This window comes from Chinchilla lanigera, unplaced genomic scaffold (assembly GCF_000276665.1).
Source record: "Chinchilla lanigera isolate Chin_1 unplaced genomic scaffold, ChiLan1.0 scaffold00088, whole genome shotgun sequence".
Lineage (NCBI taxonomy): Eukaryota > Metazoa > Chordata > Mammalia > Rodentia > Chinchillidae > Chinchilla > Chinchilla lanigera.
The window spans coordinates 2,072,248-2,092,105 of record NW_004955489.1 but is presented as its reverse complement, the minus strand read 5'-3'; the positions used below and the strand labels follow the sequence as shown (position 1 = coordinate 2,092,105).

General features: G+C 42.1%; 1 protein-coding gene across 1 annotated transcript in view; it reads left to right on the top strand.

Moving 5' to 3' along the window:
• Syt14 (synaptotagmin XIV) overlaps window positions 1–19,858 on the top strand; it is a gene marked incomplete at its 5' end in the record, with an annotated part of 257,951 nt that overhangs the window by 183,729 nt on the left and 54,364 nt on the right. Inside the window, 1 exon segment of the mRNA XM_013504506.1 lies at window positions 4,824–5,273. Within this exon segment, the coding sequence (XP_013359960.1) occupies window positions 4,824–5,273 (450 nt within the window).

Here is a 19,858-nt window from a genome sequence, read left to right as displayed (position 1 = left end):
TTTGTTTTTGTTTTTTTGGTACTGGGAATCGAACTCAGGACCTCACGCTTGCCAGGCAGGCACTGTGCCACTGAGCTATATCCCCAGCCCAGAAGAATGGGCTTTAGCACTTTCTTATCCCCTTTCAGCTTATTTTGTCAGCTTCCATCCTCACCCAGTCTTTCTACTGTGCCCCTGTCAGCACTGCCCCACCAGGTCTTCAGCACCCTGCTCCAGGTGAAGGAAGATCTGTAGCTGAGGGTAGATGGTTATTGTTTTTAAACACTTTATATAAAACATTCTAGAATTATTTGCCTTTTTCCTTCATCTGGAAGTTACTGTTTTTTTTCTTATTTTACATTTTTAAGTTTTAATTTATTTATCAGTACATGTTTGCCACACATACTGACTACTTTAATTGTGGGCATTTAGTGTACACATGACACATCTCACATCCTTTTTTATGTCCCCTCCTCTACTCCCCTATGCCCTCCTCTTACCTCTTCCTCCTGCTCTCATTTGCAGAGCTCTGTCTGCCTATTTCCTTTTATCTTTTGTGTTCTTTATTCATACTTTGGATTTATCATATAAGAGAAATCATGTGGTATTTAAGCTTGTGTGTCTGATCTATTTCACTTAATATTGTTTTCAAGGTGCATCCATTTTCCTACCAATGGTTCAAATTCATTCTTTTTTATAGCAGAGTAGTATTCCATTGCATATAAATACTACATTTTCTGTATCTATTTGTTTTTTGATGGATACTACTACCAGAGTGTTACAATGTTTTGTAAGTCTTTCAAAATAATCTTACTGTATTTTCATTTTGTAGAGTATGAAAAGGATCAGTGATGATTAGCTTTACTGATGAAACCTGAATTCGTGGCATTCATGCGTTCATAGTGGTTGGTTGGTTGGTTGAGTTTAAATTACTTTTTGAGGCAAAAATGTAACAGTGATAACGAAAATAATTGTAGTTTCAAAGTATTGCCACTTTCTAAAGGGAATTTGTTTTAGTCTTTCTGTAATGGTGAGAACCATAAAGGTGATCTAAAGGACTTCATAGTATAGTATTTATTTTTAGGATTCACTTTCCTTAAAAGTTTTGAATTGAAAGTTTTTGCAACTTTTATTCCTGAAATATTCATTAATACTTTAGTGTCTGTGTTCTTCGATGGTTAAGCTTCTGATCTGTTGAACTAAATAATGAAGCTAGTTTCTCAAGGCACATAGCAATTAAGCTATGGATAGAATTTCTTTACTTTTGAGGTTTCTCTTATATACTTAAAAAATACTTTACTACTTTTCCAGTATGTCTAGTAGTATAGTTCCTAACCCAGAAGAAAACTTCAAATTGATGCTTTAATATATCAGTGTTTCATGATTTTCCAGGAATGTTTATGTTCTGCATTTAAGCAAGTTTAAGGCAGGTACTCTAGGGTTTTTTGCACACCTTGTAGATAGCCAACAGTTAACAGTGAAGCCTGGATTGTAGAATTAACAGTAATAGATTTCACCAGTCATGCTGGGAATCTTGCTGTGGGCTTTATATAGTCAGCTCATGCAACTCTACCAGCCACAGCTTCAGGAAGTTGTTATTTCTGTCTTATAAATGCAAACATTAAGACTCAGGGACTTAAGCAGTTTTCCAGGCACCATCAACTCTTAAATAGTGGGACTGTAATTCAGACCCAGGTCTCTCTGACAAGTCGTGTGGGAGATCTTCGATGCAGTGGTGCCCAGCACATGTGCCACCAGAAGACTCACAGACCACATTTAGTTGCAGAGGTGATACGCATCATTGCACATGTTTTTTTATTTTAATCCATTTCAGATCCAAAGCAAGAAGTAAGAGGAGCAAGATGAGGTAGATTAACAGACCCAGGCTAGGATATCAGTAGGTGTAGGTAGAAGACCGCAATATTCGTCATGGTTTATGCAGCCCATCCACCCTGTCTCTTGTCGGCATTCTCATTTGTCATGTGGTAACAAGGACCAGAATTGGAACAAGCACAAGGCTACCAAAGAGCCAACAGCCTTACTTGATTTATGGAAGACACTTAGGAGGAAGTACATCTGGCCACCGCTGAAACTTGCCAGTTAGCCTACTGAACACAAGTCTGTTTTCATCAGCATTTCTTGAATAAAAAAAAAGCTGTCAGCACAGAGCAACATGTTCCTGGCCTAGGTTTTCTAGCCTTCTTTACAGGAACATTTGTTTTTTTCTATCACAGTTTTTACTCTTTCTATATGTTACCGGTTATTAAGTTAGGCCCTATATTTAATGTATCTTGTGAATTCTGCCTGTCTTACATTCTGCTTCCTTCTTCTTCTCTGTGGTTTTCTGTAGTTTGCCTATATTTCAGAAGCTGCTAACTTGATGTTCACACTTTTTTGAATTTTCTTCACTCTCCTTGTTTTTGTGTCCTCTGTAGCATCATTGAATATATTCAAACAACACAGCAAATACACATTACACAAATATTTAGGTGTGCAGTGCTAATAGTCTATGCTAGTACACATTTACTGTTTTTATCAAGATTATTTTGCCTCTCTCTAGTAGATACTATGTATCAAATGGAAAATTCCCACTTTCTTCTGCTTAGCCAAGGCTGTGGCTGTCTTAGAGCCAACCTGTGCACACAGTTGAGCTGAAAGAGGACAGCGGGCTGAGAAGAGTGGTCAGCAGGGAACCCGTGAGTTCTTTTGATGGCCCCTTGTTAACTGAAGTATTTTTCAAACTTTGAACCAAATAGACCAGTTTTCTTACTCTCTACTGGAATAATGCAGATAGCAGCTTTTATCAGTAAACTTTCACCCTTTAACCCTGGAGCTCATAAGAATTATTGGAATTCTCAAAAAAAGAGAAGAAAGGAAAAAGAATATTAGGGAGGCACCTAAGATGAATCTGAGAAATCAAATTCATAAATAGCTCTCCAGGACCTTATGAAAACCTTTATTGCCTGAAATATCCTAGGCATCATGACACTATTTTTAAATATATTTAATTGAAGTGTCAAAGATATATCATTAATAATCTTTAATTACAATAGTGAAACAGGATGCATGAAGATAATTGCTCTAGCCTATTTTTAAGAGTAAAAATATTTACCCTGATTTACTCCTGCACATTACAAAAAACTCAATTCTTCTATGAAAATGTGTTTCTTCTCCCCAAATACTCTTCTTCGTTACTCACCTCTTTATCCGTACCTGATGCCAATTTCCATGTAAGAGTTATAACTTTGACAATTCATGTCTTTTTGGTTTTCCTCTGTAGGAAGAAGAGTCCCCCTACACACACAGACCTAAAATAGACACTGGCGCCTAATAGGTACAATAGTTAAGGCCAAAGCTGAAGCCATAGACATACCAGCTACAGGAGAGACCCTAAGATTTGATACAGTCTCTGTAGACATGTGTCTCTAGTCAGAACTCAGGGAGTTCTCTGAATAAACGGAAAATGGAAAACTGAGGGTCAGTAGTATTCACCACGATCGTGGGCACTGTATTCAAGCACAGGAATGTCTGAGTTGGTTTTCTCATTGCTAAGATAAATTACCTGATCCGAAAATGTAAAGGAGGAAGGTTTACTTTAGCCTACAGTTTGTAGAGGTTTTAGTCCATATTTGCTGGCTCCAAGACAAGGTGGCGTGGCAGAGGGGCATCACAGAGGAGAAACTGTTCATGACGGGCAGAAAGTAACAAAGTGGTGAAAAGAGCAGCAGGTGACAAGCAGCAGCCCTCTTTCTGTCCTTCACATTCTATCCAGGTTCCCCTCCCTTAAGGCAGGTAGCAGTCATACCCAGGGTGGGAGAGCCTTAATCTCAGCATTGCATCCGTGATCCCAGCATCACACCCCCTAGATCCAGCACCTCTGAAAAGCCCCACTATGACCTCATGAGGCTGTGGGGGGACATCTAGATGCAAGCCATAACAAGGAAATCACAAAATTGGTCCACATTTTAAAATAAAAGTAATTTAAGGATCATTAAAATACTTCAAGGGGCATAGTGGTGTGGTTGAAAAGTCAGAAACCTAGCTTTGTCATTGTCAATAGTAGGTGACACCCCTACTGTAGCCCAGATGGATTGGCAGGAATTTTACTGTCATAATTAGTATGTACATTTTAGTCTTCCACTTTTGAAATATGTATTCTTTCATTTCAACAGTAATTAATTTTGGAAAATGATATATTATTTTTAATTGTGGATAAAAATTGAGTAAAACTGGTTTGTGACATGGAGAATAAATATATGACTCCAGTAAATACTTTGAGGGCTTTTTATACATACCACATTTTCATTATACTTGTCTAAATATGTTAATATTAACATTAATATTCTAGAATATTAACATATTTAGACAACATATCTAAATGGGGCCATTTTAGAACAAGTCTTGAAGGTGGAACCAAATATTTCAATAGTATTATAATTATTATTTATGTTTTCTTCCTCTGTGACCTAGTACTGAGCTGCCAGTTTCATTGATTATCATGTTAAGAAAGTAAAATTTAGTAGTCTTTTGCTAAAGGAATAGAGTTACACATTAAAGTATATATTTTAAGTTCTCATTTATAAGTAAAAACAACTTTCTCAAAATTGTGATAGTGCATATTACATCTAGAATGTATCTTTATCATAGGTTAAATCACCACTGGTTCTATAGGATAGTTTTTTTATTTTTTATTGTAGTTGACTGCTATTTATAATACTTTCTTTGTGGTAGCATGTAAAGCTTGTTTTCATATTACCTTTTCAAAAAACTATAAGGCATCTATTTACATGCTGGATTAAGTAATAGAGTTTAAAACTGACAACATTTAAATTTGCTTTTTTTAGGATATGTCAGCTCAAGGATCATCTTCACAGCTTCCTAAACCTTTTGATCCTGAGCCAGAAGCTAAATACGGCACTCTGGATGTGACTTTTGACTATGACTCACAAGAACAGAAGCTTTTGGTAACAGTGACAGCTGTCACAGACATCCCAGCATATAACAGGGCAGGTGGCAACTCATGGCAAGTACACCTTGTTCTTCTACCTATAAAGAAACAGAGAGCGAAAACCAGCATCCAAAGAGGACCATGCCCCGTCTTCACAGAAACATTCAAATTTAATCACGTCGAATCTGAGATGATTGGGAATTATGCAGTTCGCTTTAGACTGTATGGAGTACATCGCATGAAAAAGGAAAAAATTGTGGGGGAAAAGATTTTTTACTTAACAAAATTGAATCTTCAAGGAAAAATGTCATTACCTGTGATATTGGAACCTTCTTACAATCATTCTGTGAGTATCTCATCAAATGACCTGGATATAGTTTATGTTCATGGCATATGATAGACATTTTAAAAATTATAATTAACCCAACAACTTTCTCAGTCAAAAATTTCTAAGCCTTGGATAGGTAGGTACAATTTTTTGTTTTCTATAAAAGCTACACTTAAATGATTTTTCGTAGATGTTTCATCCTTCATAGAGTTCTACCCCCAGGTCCGCATGTATATATTCCTTGTTGATTAAATAGTTGGTTATGGGATCAGCTGAACTCCTTATGGAACTGACTGTTCTCTTGCCAGGTTCAAACTAGGTAACACATGTAGCGCTGTCTAGCCTCCTGTCTTAATGTGCCGTATTGCAGAAAATGTTTGCTCTTACAGACCTCGTGCTGCTGCCTAAGTCCTGGCCGGTTATCTTTCCAAAACTGCTGTGAAATTATTTTTAAAGTTCAAAACAATCTGACCTCATTATTCTTCCCACCTTTTTAAAATAAAGATTTTAAAACACAAAATCCAAGAGAGCACAAGCTCAGGATTCTAGTTAATTCTATTTTTCCCTCAGATCATAATTACTAACAAATCAATCTCTCCTCCCCCCTTTCCATATTTTTAACTAGGTTCCCATAAGGTATTGCAGATCACTGGAGAGAAATATCTGCACTGTTTATTTAAACCAGAGAGATACATTATGCCACATAGTTATTTAGATTATGAGAAAATCTGTTACGTTTTGCAAGTGTAAATTATGATTTATATTTATTCCTGTTATATTAAAAGGCATTTTATAATATACAAGCTTTAGACTATATTTAAATTTTAAAACAAAAGTGTATTTGAGGCTGTTTGTAAGCTTTAAATGTGTGAGCGCAAGACCAGAGTTCAGGTCTCATTGCGTTCACACCAGGCAGCACGTCTTGTGGGGCCGTCTAAACTGTACCGTTTTAACCACAAGGCCTCAGCATCTCTGAAAACACAGAGGTGCTGGCAAATATAGTATTTCCAGATGGGTTTTCAGGGTAAGATTTAATCTTTATTGGTACAGTTGATAACTTGTTGTTTTAAATTTTCAGAATTACTATTTTGGCGGAATGCCTTTTTAAATGATATTAGCTGTTTATAAGAGAGAGAATTGCAAGTGGAAAAGTTCAGATTTTCCTGAAATTGATAATTCTCAATTATTAATATGATTTTTAAATTGTTTTATTCTTTGGTCTGAGTTATCACTACTTTTTCTGCGGAAAATATACCTTCTATAGAAATAACTGATTTTAAATTAGAAAAGCAGGGCTGTATCACCAAGAGGTATGTATTTTGTGTTGCTTTATTTATCTTAAATTACCTGTTCCTATTCCACATAAACTGTAATCATTGCCCAAAGAAAATGAAGACAGAAAGTATTATGGTTTTGGTTTAACTAAGAAGTTTTCTGGTTTAAGTAAGTAGTTTTCTGTATGCACCTATATAACATGAGATAGCTCGTAGTCACCGATTCTGTAACTGTTGTTTTGGTTGTCCAGTACAATAGGGCGTGTTTACCATAAGGAACAAGTGCTGAATAAATAGCTTCTGAGACATAATGTTTAAATCTGAATAAAACTAACTTCTGCTCTTAGAAAACATTTACTTCATGATGAAACACTTCAAATTCAGTCGTTATGTGTGTTCTTTTCTCTTGCTTTTTCTTCTCTCTGCCTTCTCAAAACCCCCTTGCTTGTTTTATGACTCTGTGCATCACAGAGGTTAAATGTCATAATTCTATGAGTTGTCTGGTCATAAAATATGTCAGTAGAATGTGTGGATTACTATATATACTGTACTCATGCTCTCTACTTCATTTTCTTATTAGCTGTGTGGATATATCTTGTAGTTACAGTCTACTTGGGTGAGTTTGCCTCTGATCTGTGGGATATAACATTCATAGAAGAGGTGCATTCATAAAGAAGAGGTACATTCACAATTAAACATTTATTCTAGTAGCTTTTGAATAATCACTAAGAGAGAGTTTTAATTCAGTCAAAAATTTAAAACATGTTTAAAGTTTACAGTTTATTTTCATGGTAATAATAGAAAAGTAGGATTCTGCACATAAAATTTAAATCACTATACTGAGAGAAACAAAGACCAGTATTGCCAAAATGATCTTCTGAAAACTAAACAATGAGTTTCTCTGAGGGTAAAATTAACATTTAATATTAAGATGGTGATGTTGTTTGAGGAATGCCTCCTTGATCACTGTATGCTTAAAAATATGCCAAGAGTTGAAAAGGCTGAGATGTTTCTGGTGTCTAGTTGTGTAAATTTGATAAGTGACCTCATCATTTTGGGTATCAAGTTCCCAGTAAAATAGGATTAGACCAAAATTATCTCTAGGGTTCTATTCACCTCAGGTATTCTCTGGTCCTAGTTCTAATGGGTTAGGTTGGCATAGGAATGGATGATTTTTTTTTTTTAATAAAAGGAGGAAAATATTAACAGACAGACAACCTTTTACAAAATAGCAAAAGAACAATACAGACAATACAGAGTTACAAACAAAGTGGTAGGAAATTAACAATGCTTGTTGTATTACATATTGATATCTTCAAAGTGGTTTCTCATGAAAACAGATGGAGACATGCAATACTGATCAATCAATGACTCATTGACAGTTTCTTTCAGCAATGAAATAGAAGACAGTAGAACAACTATGTTAACTATCCTGTATATACATACATACAAAATTTCTCCTTTCAGGAATGGGTGAATTTTAAATGCACTTTGTATGCTTAACTCATCACATTTTGTGGTAGACATGTTGTCTTCGTGTTCTTTTGTATGTTTACTTTCTGATTGGAAAGTCCTAGTTAATGCTGCCCACCCACTAAGGGAAGGTGTAGGATTCATTTTTCCTGTGTCACTGGTTGGTGGAGCTTGGGTTTTGTGGCTGGACTGTACCACTCTTGTCATTTCTAGCAAACCTTAGTTCAGACCCAACAGAGGAGCAGACACTGCCCTCACGTTACATTTCTGTGAGGTGGGTGGGAGCAGCTCCTGGAGATCAGAGGCTTAATATTTCTAAAATTGCTTTGCCAGTGCAGACATAATTTTGGTGCTGAGGCAGTAACAGTTGCAGTAAAAAAAAAGTCCTCTATGCAGAAAAGCCCTGTGGAAACACAGCAAAGCTCCCTTGCCAGGCCAGTTCTGCAGAATGATTTCAGACTTCATTCTTGAGACACTTAGATGTTAACCTGGTACTCTATTTCACCTCATTCCTTCAATAAGTTGCGCTTTTACTTTGTATCAGCTGCCAGTGTTTCCAATGAAGAGCCCTGAAATAGCCAGATGGTTTAATATTTGCTTCCTTTAGTCACTTCTTACCCTGTGCCCAATAGCTGGATGTTGTCAGTCATCCTTCCTACATGGTGTCCTTCCTACCTTGGTCTTAGAATGTGAGTTTTCTCTTCACTCAACTTTATCCTTATGGTACATACTCTTTCTCAGTGCATAACCCCAATGCTCTTTCACTTGCTTATTTTGGTACTACATTACGCTCAGTAACACTTGCCTGGAATAGCCTTTCTCACTCTCCTCCTCCTGGTTTTCTTTCTTATTTGACTTTATTACAGTGTCTAATCTTACTAGATTTATTTATTAGGATTTATTAAAATCAAACCCATTACTTCTTTCATAAACATACATATACAACCCTTCCTATATAAACAAACAATGCCTGGTCTGCAAAACCTGGGCAGTGGCTAGCTGTGATTTTGGTGAGGGTATCTACACATTGTTCTAGTCTCGAGAATAAAAATCTTGATTAAATCCGTAGTTTGTGTAATTCATATGGTTCTTGATGAGTTGCTGCTATTCAGCAGCTAATACTTAACAAAGATGTGGTGTGTCTCATCCCGCAGTAAATGTCCTAAGTTGGTAGATGAGCAGCAGATCATTGCTAAGTTTCCTGAAAACAGCTGGCTCTCAGAGAGTGATCCTGGACCAGTACCCACGCTCTGTGGGACTTGTTACACCTACAGATGTCCAGTCCCTGTCCCAGACTTACTGACTGCATTTCACTGTATTTTAGCAAGCACTACAAATGATTCTGATGTACAGTGATTTGTGAGCCAAGTCTGGCTAGCGACCTGTTTTTGTAAGGCCTGTTACCTGGAAATATTTTTTACATTTGTAAAGTATTGTTTATAAAAACAAAGAAGATTGTATAGATGGCCCACGTGCTAGTCAGATTCTAAGATGCCCTCATGACTTCCTCCTGTTGTTACTCCTGTAATAGTTGTTACATAGCAAAAGGAATTTTGCAGATTTAATTAAGATTATGAATTAGCTGACCTTAAAGTAGGGAGGGTATCTGTGTGGGCCTGACTTAATTCCTTGAGCTCTTTCAACACAGCTTTCTCTGGTTAGTAAAAGAAGCCATCAGAGAGGTTCATACATGAGGGGGAGTTGACGTGAAGGAGAACCTGCATCTCTGAGAAGGGAGAATGCTCCCTGAAAGAACCCGAGAGTAACTGCTGAGACTAGGAATGACCTCTGTGACAGCAAGCAATAGAATGGGGCCTTGTCATACACTGCAAGCGACTGGCTTCCACCAGCTACTTAAGTGAACATGGAATACTGTACATTCTTTACCAAGGCCTCCAAACTGGAGCCCAGCCTGCTAAAGCTGAGCCCGGTAAAGCTGAGCCCGCTTTGACCTCTGACCTGAGAAAATGTGAGATAATAAATGGGTGTTGCCTTAAGGTGCTAAGTCCATGGTAATTTGTTAGCAAAGAAAACTAGCATACACTTGGTAGTAGTGGGACTGTGCCAAAATAAACACCTAGAGTTGTGGGGATAACTGGACTTACTGTTGGCTAAGGGATGGAAAAATTTGGAGAGGGACTTTTTCTTTTTTGTAGGGGAGTGGTGGGGTTTGAGCCTAGGGCCATGCACATGCTAAGTAAGCTGTCTACTACTGAGCTGCTCTCCATGTCCTAGAGGAAAACTTTGAAGAGCATATTGCCTTGAACAGATGCAGTAGAAATCTGGACTTTAAAAGACTGTCCATGAGGGCAAAATGAAGTGAGGTCCTTGTCCTTGAATCTGGAGGAAGTTGCAGAGCATTTAGAATTGTCTCCTGCAGTTACGTGCAAAGCAGAACTTACAAATGATAAATCTGAATATTCAGCTGACAAAATTTCCAAGAAAATACTGAAGTACATTATGGGATTTTCTTGCTGCTTTTAGAAAAATGCAAGAAAGGACAGATAATTGAGAGGCAGACTTAAAAAGAAGCTAGGACTTAGAGCTGAGTAATTCGCAGGATGCTGAAACTCAAAAAGAGTTGCTGAAAGATGGACTGGAGCAAAGACTGAGGGGGCAGCTGTACAGCCTGCACTGCAGCCTCAGACAGATCAGAAGGTCAAAGTACTCAGCATATGAGGTCTCCCCGAAGATCTGTCTAGGAGACGGTATGTTCTTCATAGAGCTCGTTTCACATCTACCCTACTCTAACTGCTTAACCACCTAACCATTTACCCCCAGTGCCACTTGAGCAGCATGTTTATGTCCTGACTATCCCAAGTGATGCTATGGCAGGTGTCGTTTCAACCAGTTGATTCTTGTACTGAGTAAATTTGACAAAATTGTGTTTTTTATATTTCCTGTATATTATCTTATAAAAATTTACAAAAAATATGCAATTTTTGGTTATCCTGTATTTAAATAGTTGGACCAATAAGTGGTGAAGGATGTTGCTCCTCAGTTATCTTAGCAGACACTGCAGACAGAGAAGCAATTCTCTGGAAAAGATTTGCAAACATTAATTTAATGGAAGGAATCTCTGTAAGATTCATTCAAGACTTACACAATTCTAAAAAAAAGTAGTATTGGCACAAACATTGGCAGCCTGAACTGAGAAAAACAGGGTCTGAAAAGAGAGGAAGCGGTCGACAGAAAGCGAGCTGGTAAAACTGCTCAGATGCAGACAGCTGCTTGCTACATTCTGTGGAAAGGGAAGAATGACACAGCGCCCAGAGGCGAGAGCCCGGAGAGTGGGACCGGGACCAGGAGGCTGGGACCCAAACGTTGATGCCAATTTAGGGAACTGTGGCTGGAGTTTGCCCATCTGGATTTCGTTACTGTAATTTATGTCTGCCCTGCCATTGTATGTTGAAAATATTTGTGGCAGATAACTTTCTCATAGTTACACAGGTTGGTAAGTAGGAAGAATTTGCCCAGAAACTGAACTTAAGTGATTATACCAGGAGCATCATTCCCTCCAGGTTTATACAATTTATATAAAAGTTTAGAGTTCTAGATTATCAGATTTAGATTGAGACAGAGTGGAGTTTACTTTTACTGATGAGGTAATGGGATGAGATTGAAGGGGACTATGAGCTGGAGCCACTGTATTTTGCGCATGGGAAGCACATGAGTTGTGGGGCCAGACGGCAGATACTGGGAGGTAGCCTTCTACAGTGGCCCGAGAACCTTCATTCCCTAATATTACTGCTATAATTACGTTACATGACAAATAGATTTTGAAGATATAGTTAAGCTTACAAATCAGTTGACATTAAAATAATGTATTATTTGTGTGATTTAAAAGCAAGGAATTTTCCCTGACAGCATAAAAAATATATAAAAGCAAAAAAATATATTCAAAGCATGAGGCAGATTTATCATTAAGTCCCCTGTTTTTACAATGCAGAGGGCCTCATGGGAGGACCTCAAAGTGGCTTCTAGGAGCTGAGAGGTCTGGCTAACTGTCACCAAGAGTAGGGGAACCTCAGCCCTCAGCCCTCAGCCCTCAGCCCTCAGCCCTCAGCCCTCAGCCCTCAGCCCTCAGCCTGCAAGGAACTGAATCCAACCAGTGCCCAGCCAGGTGAGCTCGGGAGCAGATTCTTCCCCCAGAGCTTCCAGACGCGAAGCCCACCTTAGCCACTCAGGTGATCTCACCATGTGAGAGCTTTACCAGGAGCCCTGCTGAGTCTGCCCAGACTTCTGAACTACAAGAACGGGGAGGCAATGAGTGGGTATTGCTCTAAGTGTTCCATTTGTGGTAACTTGCTAAGTAGTAATAGAAAGCTAATACAACCCACAAGCCCCAAAGTATTTACTCTCTGGCTCTTTACTGAAAAAGTTTGCTGGTTTCTCCTCTGAACAGCTGCAAGGTGGGATTGAATATGCGAAGTCACTTCTATAGTTGAGGTGAGTACACATCCTCAGATGACGTTCTGTGCGTCTGCTTTTCCGCTGGGGTGTTCTTTACCAATCTGTGGCATCGTTAGCAAATGCCTTTCCATAAACTCATGCAAATCAAACCTGCAGCTACTCAGTTTTTAACCTGTTTGTCCCCCTTTATTCTTATGGCCCCTCTCTCGGTGGAGGTTTATTAGTCTAGTGCTTGTTAGGGTTGTTGACAACTTTCCATTTCGACTAGCTCTTTATAAGTAGTATTTCTAGTCTGTGTGGTCCAGGGGGCCCACAAAGTGTGCTCCAGACTCATTTTTCTTTCAAACTCTTCCTGCCAGGAGGGTTTCTTTGCCTCTCTCCTGTATAGGGTTCTATTTCTATAACTTGTACAATACCTTCCCTTTTATAATTTCTATAATATCTGTAATTCTTTATAATTACTGTTTCTGTCTTAACTATTATAACCCCAGTCCTTAGCTTAATACCTGATCTGTAGATCCACCTCAGGTTTATTTATTTAGTGAACACACAAGAAAAGGTTCTTTTTTGTTTGGTTGTTTGTTTTTCCGGTACCGGGAACCGAACTCACAACCTTGCGCATGCCAGGCAGGGGCTTTTGCCGCTGAGCTAAATCCCCAGCCCCGAAAAGATTCATTTTAACGTGTGATATGAACATAATTAATGATACAGTAGCTGTAAGAAAAATCAGTGTAATTAGATTCAAAAGGATTTATGTTCAAATTTTGCTTTAAATGTTTAGAAAAAAAAAGACATTGATTTTAAAAAAACAGAATCATCGAACATGGTAGCTGAGAATTTAGTCATAGAATCCAGCTTTCTCATGGTCCAGTAAGGAAACAGATACTTGGAGAGATCAAATCGCTTGGCTCATTTCTAATGGCAACCCGATTCGAGTGCTTAGGCTAGAATTCCCAAAGTCCAGATTCAGTGATTTTACTTTATTTCAGCGATTCCTAATTCCCAAGCCAGTGACTTTCCAGATACTGTAAAAGAAACAGTTTGAAAATTTCAATTTAAAGAAGAATTTGAGATCATTCTATATAGGATTTCCTATATACCAAACTAGCTTGCTTTCTTTCTTTCTTTCTTTCTTTCTTTCTTTCTTTCTTTCTTTCTTTCTTTCTTTCGATACCAGGAATCAAACTCAGGACCTTGCACTTGCCGGGCAGGTGGGAGTTATATCTCCAGCTCCCAAACTAGCTTTAATAAAGGGAATGGATGATGTTGGATTGAATCCACTTCACAGAATTTTTTCTACACATATGTAATGAAATGAGTAAAAAAAATGTGAAGCTATCATAAAATTTACCAATAGAAACACTCAATGAAAGAAATACTGATAATTCTGGAGTCACATGCAGCAAGAGACAAGCAGCAAGGACTTGTGCTCTACCTGTCAGAAGCCACACTGGGGTCTCACAGAAATCTTGGAAAATTTCACTCAGATTGATTGAGAGAAACACTGGAGTAGAATAGCTGCTGAGGAGATTGTGTTACTCCTCACAAACACAGGAAGTCCTGACTTAGGAACGTTAGGGTTGCAGACTCACTGATGTGAATGGACGTCACATTTGAGCATTCGTAGATGAGAACAAACAGTGGACATAGGGTGTGTAAGACTCCCTTTGTCAGACCTTCGAATGTTCTCCCAGAATAGAGCTTGTTTTTAAGTCAGTGACTTAACTGTATTTAGGGCCCTTTCCTGTAGAACAGTTTAAAATTTCTCAGTTTAAATTATATTAGTTATCTCAGCATTGATTGGGCCGAGACCCACACAGAACCAGACCAGACCCTCTGACACGAGAAGTCTTTCTTGGGCAGGAGAACAATATGGCAGGCTGCCCAGCAGACTAGGACAGCCCCAAGCTGAGCAAAGCATGAGGTTTTTAAGCTATTTTCTGGGGAGGGTGTCCACAGGTCAGAATGTTTTCTGGGTGGGTTGTCCATGGGCCAGACAGCCTGAGCAGGGGTAGGTTGTTCATCAGAGTTGAACACCTGGTTCTGCCAAGGCAGATGAGGGCAAGTTTGGCTTTTGTGGTTTGATGGGTGAAGAGGAAGGAGTTTTTATTATTGAGAGTTTAAGTCCCCCTGGGGGGGGGGTGCCTTATGACTTATCATTCCAGACTTGATCTAATAGGGATAGGGGCAATGTGTCTTGTCGGTAGCTACTTCGTGCTGAGGATGGGCATTGTTAGGTCTGTTTTAGGGTATTTCATCTGGGTCATCAGTTGGGACTGGCTGAAATTGGAGATCTGAAGGAAGCATAAGGTTAAAATTTTAGGTTGTTAATTTTTGGACTGTGTTGTGAATGAGGGAGAAAATGCAGGGTGCTGTGAGAAGAAGAGCACAAATGGCAGCGAGGGATCCCAACAGCAGGAACAGCCAAGGGAGGAGGCTCGTCCCGATACTTGGTGTGGGAGAGGAATATTTGTTGTGGAGGTGTTGGGCTTGATCTCTAAGTAGCTGGATTTTTTTCTTGGACAAGACCTGACTGGTTGGCATAGATGCAGCATTCTTCCCCCAGAAAGAGGCAGGTTCCTCTTTTCTCAGCAGTGAGCAGGTCTAGTGCCCTTCTGTTTCAGAATACAAGTCTGGCAAGCTGATCTAGCTGGGAATATATCAAGGAGAAAATGCTGGCCCTCTGGTCAACATGATCCGCTAGCTGGTCGGCCAGTTGGAGATTGAGAGCAACTGAGGTTGCAAGGCTATAGAGGCTCCCAGAGCTCCTGCCAAGACTGATGTTCCTAGGATTACCCCGATGGAGATGCTATGTCAGGAGTGCCCAGGTGAATAGAGGAATTGGTTGGTGAATTCCCCATCTGTATAGATCTGTAGATTAGGGAGCAGGAGAACTGGGAGGCAGGTCATGTTAGAGGGGTAGCAGGGATAGAGGGAGGAGTTGCATAGGAAGAAGTGAGGGTGATGGAGGGGAGAACTGGAGCCAGAAATACAAGGCAGGGCTATAGTCTGATTGCAAGGAAAGGAGCTAGGGGAGCAGGTTGATCCATATCAGGTGAGGTTAGCCCCGGGGGGGAAGATAAAGCTGGGGGGTTTGGCGAAGTGGGAGTTGGTTTGTGCATTGGGTGGTGGAATTGTGACACCATGGGATAGTCAGTACCAAGGCCTCCAGTAAGGAGGCACAGATCCAGTATTCTGTAAGGTTGAAAGGAGTTCGGTGGATAATTTGTAGTAACGTCCTGGTAAAGTTAGCCAAGGTGGGGATATGAAATAGGAGTTGAGCTGATTTTGGATTTTTTTGTAGATCTGGGGAGGGGGTTAGTGGGTTGTACAGTTGGCGATAGATGTGAACATGCAGGCAGGGGTCAGTACCATGGACGTCTATGCGAAGGTAGAAGGTAAAGCCCTCCTCCCAAACCTCATCCCAGGGGTCCTTGATGATGATGTGAGTGGGACTGCAGGTCCCCTGTGCACATAGGCCAAGGGTGGGGTAATTGTTTTGGATTTCCCATTTGCCTCGTTAGGAAATTCCTCCCCATTCCCTGTTACACAATCTCCAGCCATTGTAGGCTGAAACAGCTAGCCAGGAAGTGCAGAGTCCTAACAGGCCAGAGCACCACGGGTGTCTGTTCCCCTAGTGTGGCAAACATATTTGTTATAAGTGGAATAGGCCTGCTTGGTGTTTAGGGACCCGCAGGCCCCTTGAGCATAAGCATCAGTATGGAGAACTACATGTGACACCCTTGGGGAGGTCAATCTGTGAAGTTAAGCTGTGTTCCACTGACTGTATCCCTGAAATGCCAGTGGGTTGACATGGGGCGGTGGGAGGTGGGGAGCACACCCAAGGCAAGGAGAGTGAGGGTTATTGTTGTTCGGGGATGAGGGGAAGCTGCCGCCAAAGGAGAACGTGGATGGGTGATAAAGTGTGAGTTTCCCATTTAGGGGTAGACGGGGGTGCACATTTGAGGTGTGACAGGTGGACCCATGTTGGCCTATTGAGAAGCTTGGCCGTGGTCGGTGTGCTCAGGATCACAGTGTGTGGTCTTCTCGAGTGGGGTCAAGTGGTGGAGGGTGTAAGATCTTTGAGGAACACCTGATCATTGGGCTGAACCTGCAAAGGGGCTGACAGATATGCTGTGGGGGCAAAATCTGGGCCCTTGTATTGACCCAGGACTCCTAAGGCCTTTTCATGAGATTCTGAAGTGAATAGGTGAAAGGGTTGGGTTGGATCAGGAAGGGCAAGGGTGGGAGCCTGCAGAAGCAGAGTTTTGATTGGGGTAAAGGCCTGAAGGATGAGGCGGGAATCTACTAGGGGTTCATCCTGTGGTCCATGAATAGCATCATACAGTGGTTCAGCCAGGAGTGTGAAGCGGGGGACCCACAAGCGGAAGTACCTCACAAAGCCAAGAAAAGATTGGACCTGTTGTTTTGTAGTGGAGGGGGCAAGAGGGAAGGGCCTCCCTATGGTCGACCATGAGATCCCTTGTAGTGGGTGTAAGTTGGAACCCCAGATTACAGACCGAGGGGAGAGAGAGGTGTGCCTTAGTTCTGGAAACACAGTAGCCCTTTTGGGAGAGAAAGTTTAGGAGTAGAGTGGTGTGGAGGTGAGAAAGGTGAAGAGAGGGGCTGCAAAGGAGCAGGTCATCTATGTATTGGAGCACGTGACTGGGTTTGAGATCTAAGGTGGCCAGATCAGTCATGAGAGCCTGGCCAAAGTAGTGTGAACTGTCCCTGAATCCCTGTGGGAGGATGGTCCAGGTTAGTTGTGAAGTGATCTGTGTGATGGGATTTTCCCAGGTAAAGGTAAAAAGTGGGTAGGAGGAGGGGTGTAAGGGAATAGTGAAGAAAGCGTCCTTAAGGTTGAAAACTGAGAAATGGGTTGTGCCTGGTGGGATATGGCTGAGAAGGGTGTATGGGTTAGGGACTACGGGGGTGGCAGGGCAGATAGCTGAGTTAATGATGCGGAGGTCTTGGATAAACCTGTAAGAGCCGTTAGGTTTGATGACGGGGAGGATAGGGGAGTTGTATGGGGAGTTTATAGGGATGAGGAGTTTTTGGTTGAGGAGCCGGTCAATAAGGGGCTTTAACCCTAGTTGGTGTCTGAGCGAAACAGGGAACTGGGGCCGGTTGGGAAAACTGGACGGGTCCTGGGTAGTCATGATAACAGTATGATGGTGTCAAGCCACCGTGACTTGTGAGGTATCCCAAACCGTTGGATCAACATTGTCAAATGGAAAGGAGGGATCTGCCCCATTATCTGTGGGTGGGGATGGGGATAACGGTTGGATGGCTGGGAGCAGCAATGGTGAAAGGGGTTTTGAAAGGAAAGTGTGCTTGGTGAGTGCATCCCGCCCCAGCAAGGGAGTGGGACACCTAGGCATGATGAGAAAGGGATGGGTAAATAACCTAGATCCAATCAAGCAAGGTAGGGGGCCCATGGTGAGGGGGCATTGGGGAGAACCCTTAACCCCGACAGCCGTGATCCTTGATGGGCATGTCTGACTGGAAAAGCTGGGGAGAATGGACCAGGAGGCCCCTGTATCAGCGAGGAAGGAAATTGACTTACCCGCCACCTGGACTTTTACCCTGGGCTCCTCAGATGACCACAGGATCTTGTCTGCCTCTTCAGTGGGGCTTTGGAGTTCTGGGCCCCATCAGTCCTCTCCAGCCAAGCCAAGCAGGTCTGTCAGGGACAGCTGAGATTTGGGCTGTTGAGCAGGGGCAGAGGACCCCTCCCATTGTAGGAAGGGGCAATCTACCTTCCAGTGCCCAGTTTGTTTACATTGTGGGCAGGGTCCTGTGGGCGGTCAGGGGTTAGGACATGATCGCGCCCAGTGGCCCTCTTGTCCACATTTGAAGCAGGGCCCTGGAGGCTGCTTGTTGGTTGGGAGCTGAGTGCACTGTTTGGGGGCCTGAGGCTTGAGAGCCGCTGGGAGGAGTTGACATTTTTGTTTGGTGCAGGCAAGTTTTTCGTCCTTTTCAATGTCTTCACGACCGTTAAAGTCCTCGAAGGCCAAGTGTTGACTGAGAGATGAAGGAGGTGTTGAGGACCAGTTAGCCCTCTGTTGAGGCTGGGTCGAGATGTGTAAATTTAGTGAGGGCCTCTGATAGGCGTGTCATGAAGGCGGTGGGTCAGTGGGCTCTGTGATTTTGCACAGCTTATCCCAGTTTACTGCCTTATGGGCTGTCTCTTTGAGGCCTGGCAAAAGGCAGATAATCATTCGATCTCGGGCTAGAGGACTTGGAGTGTTGGGCTGGTAGTCCCATTGGGGATCAACCCTAGGGACTGCCTGGCCCCCAAGGAGAAGGTCTGATCCATGTGGCACATCTTATCTGCATGGGCCTGGGCAGCCAGCCAGGCAGTTTCTTTTTCCTCAGGGGTGAGGGTGAATGAGAGAAGAGTGTAGAGGTCATTCCAAGTAAGTTGGTACATTTGGGTCAGGTATTGGAACTCTTTGATATACAAGGAGGGGTCAGAGTGAAAGAGCTGAGATACTTTTCAAGTTGTGAAAGATCAGGGAGAGACCAAGGTTGATGGACATAGATGAGTCCCTCTGCTCCTGCCACTTGTCTCAGAGGGAAAAGCCCAGATGGGGTGGGGAGAGGAAGAGCAGGCGGAGCAGTTTTGGAGTAGGTGTGGGAGGCAGGTGGGGAAGGGAGAGGCAATGCTAGGATTGAGCTCGCAGCGGGGCCGGATCAGGGGGGTATTGGGGTTGGCATGGGGAGGGGCCGATGGTCGCCTAAGGGGCAGGTCATCAAGCAGCTCAGCAAAGGAGGAAGTTTGGGAAGGGTCATTGGAGAGGCGGTGTCATGAGGCAGGGGATGTGGCCAGGAGAATCTCCTGGGGGCTACAGGAAAGACAGAGTTGAGGCTTGTTATGGAGGGCAAAGAAAGCTTGGACGTAAGGCACGTTGGACCATTTATCATTGTGGCAACAGTAACTGTCTAGGTCCTGCAGGACGTTGAAGTCAAGAGTACTCTCAGGTGGCCGAATAGACCCGTTATCTAGTTTGTATTGTGGCCAGGCAGTTTGGCAGAGGAAGGTGAGGCATTTGACTTTGAGATCAGAGAGGTCGAGGGGGCCACGGAGAACAGACTTGAGGCAATGGAGCACAGAGGCACTGGGAGAGTAGGGGAGAGAGGAGGTGTTGCTCATGATGACCAAAGGATAGATGAGAGAGCAGAGAATGAGGAGACTGAAGACCACTGTCGACCAAGAGAAGTCCCAAGTGGGACGAGAGACCCAGGCCCCCAGGGGGACATCTCCAGCCAGGGATCATGAGAAGGGAAGGAGCAGCTTGACATGTCGACACAATTTTGGGAGGGAGCATAAAGGCCAGGGGCATGAAGCCAGGAGAACGAGATGTCCATGGGGTGCAACAGAGGGGTCTTCAGAGAGAGAAGAGTAGAGGAAGGTTTAAGTCAGGAAGGGGAGAGTAAGGA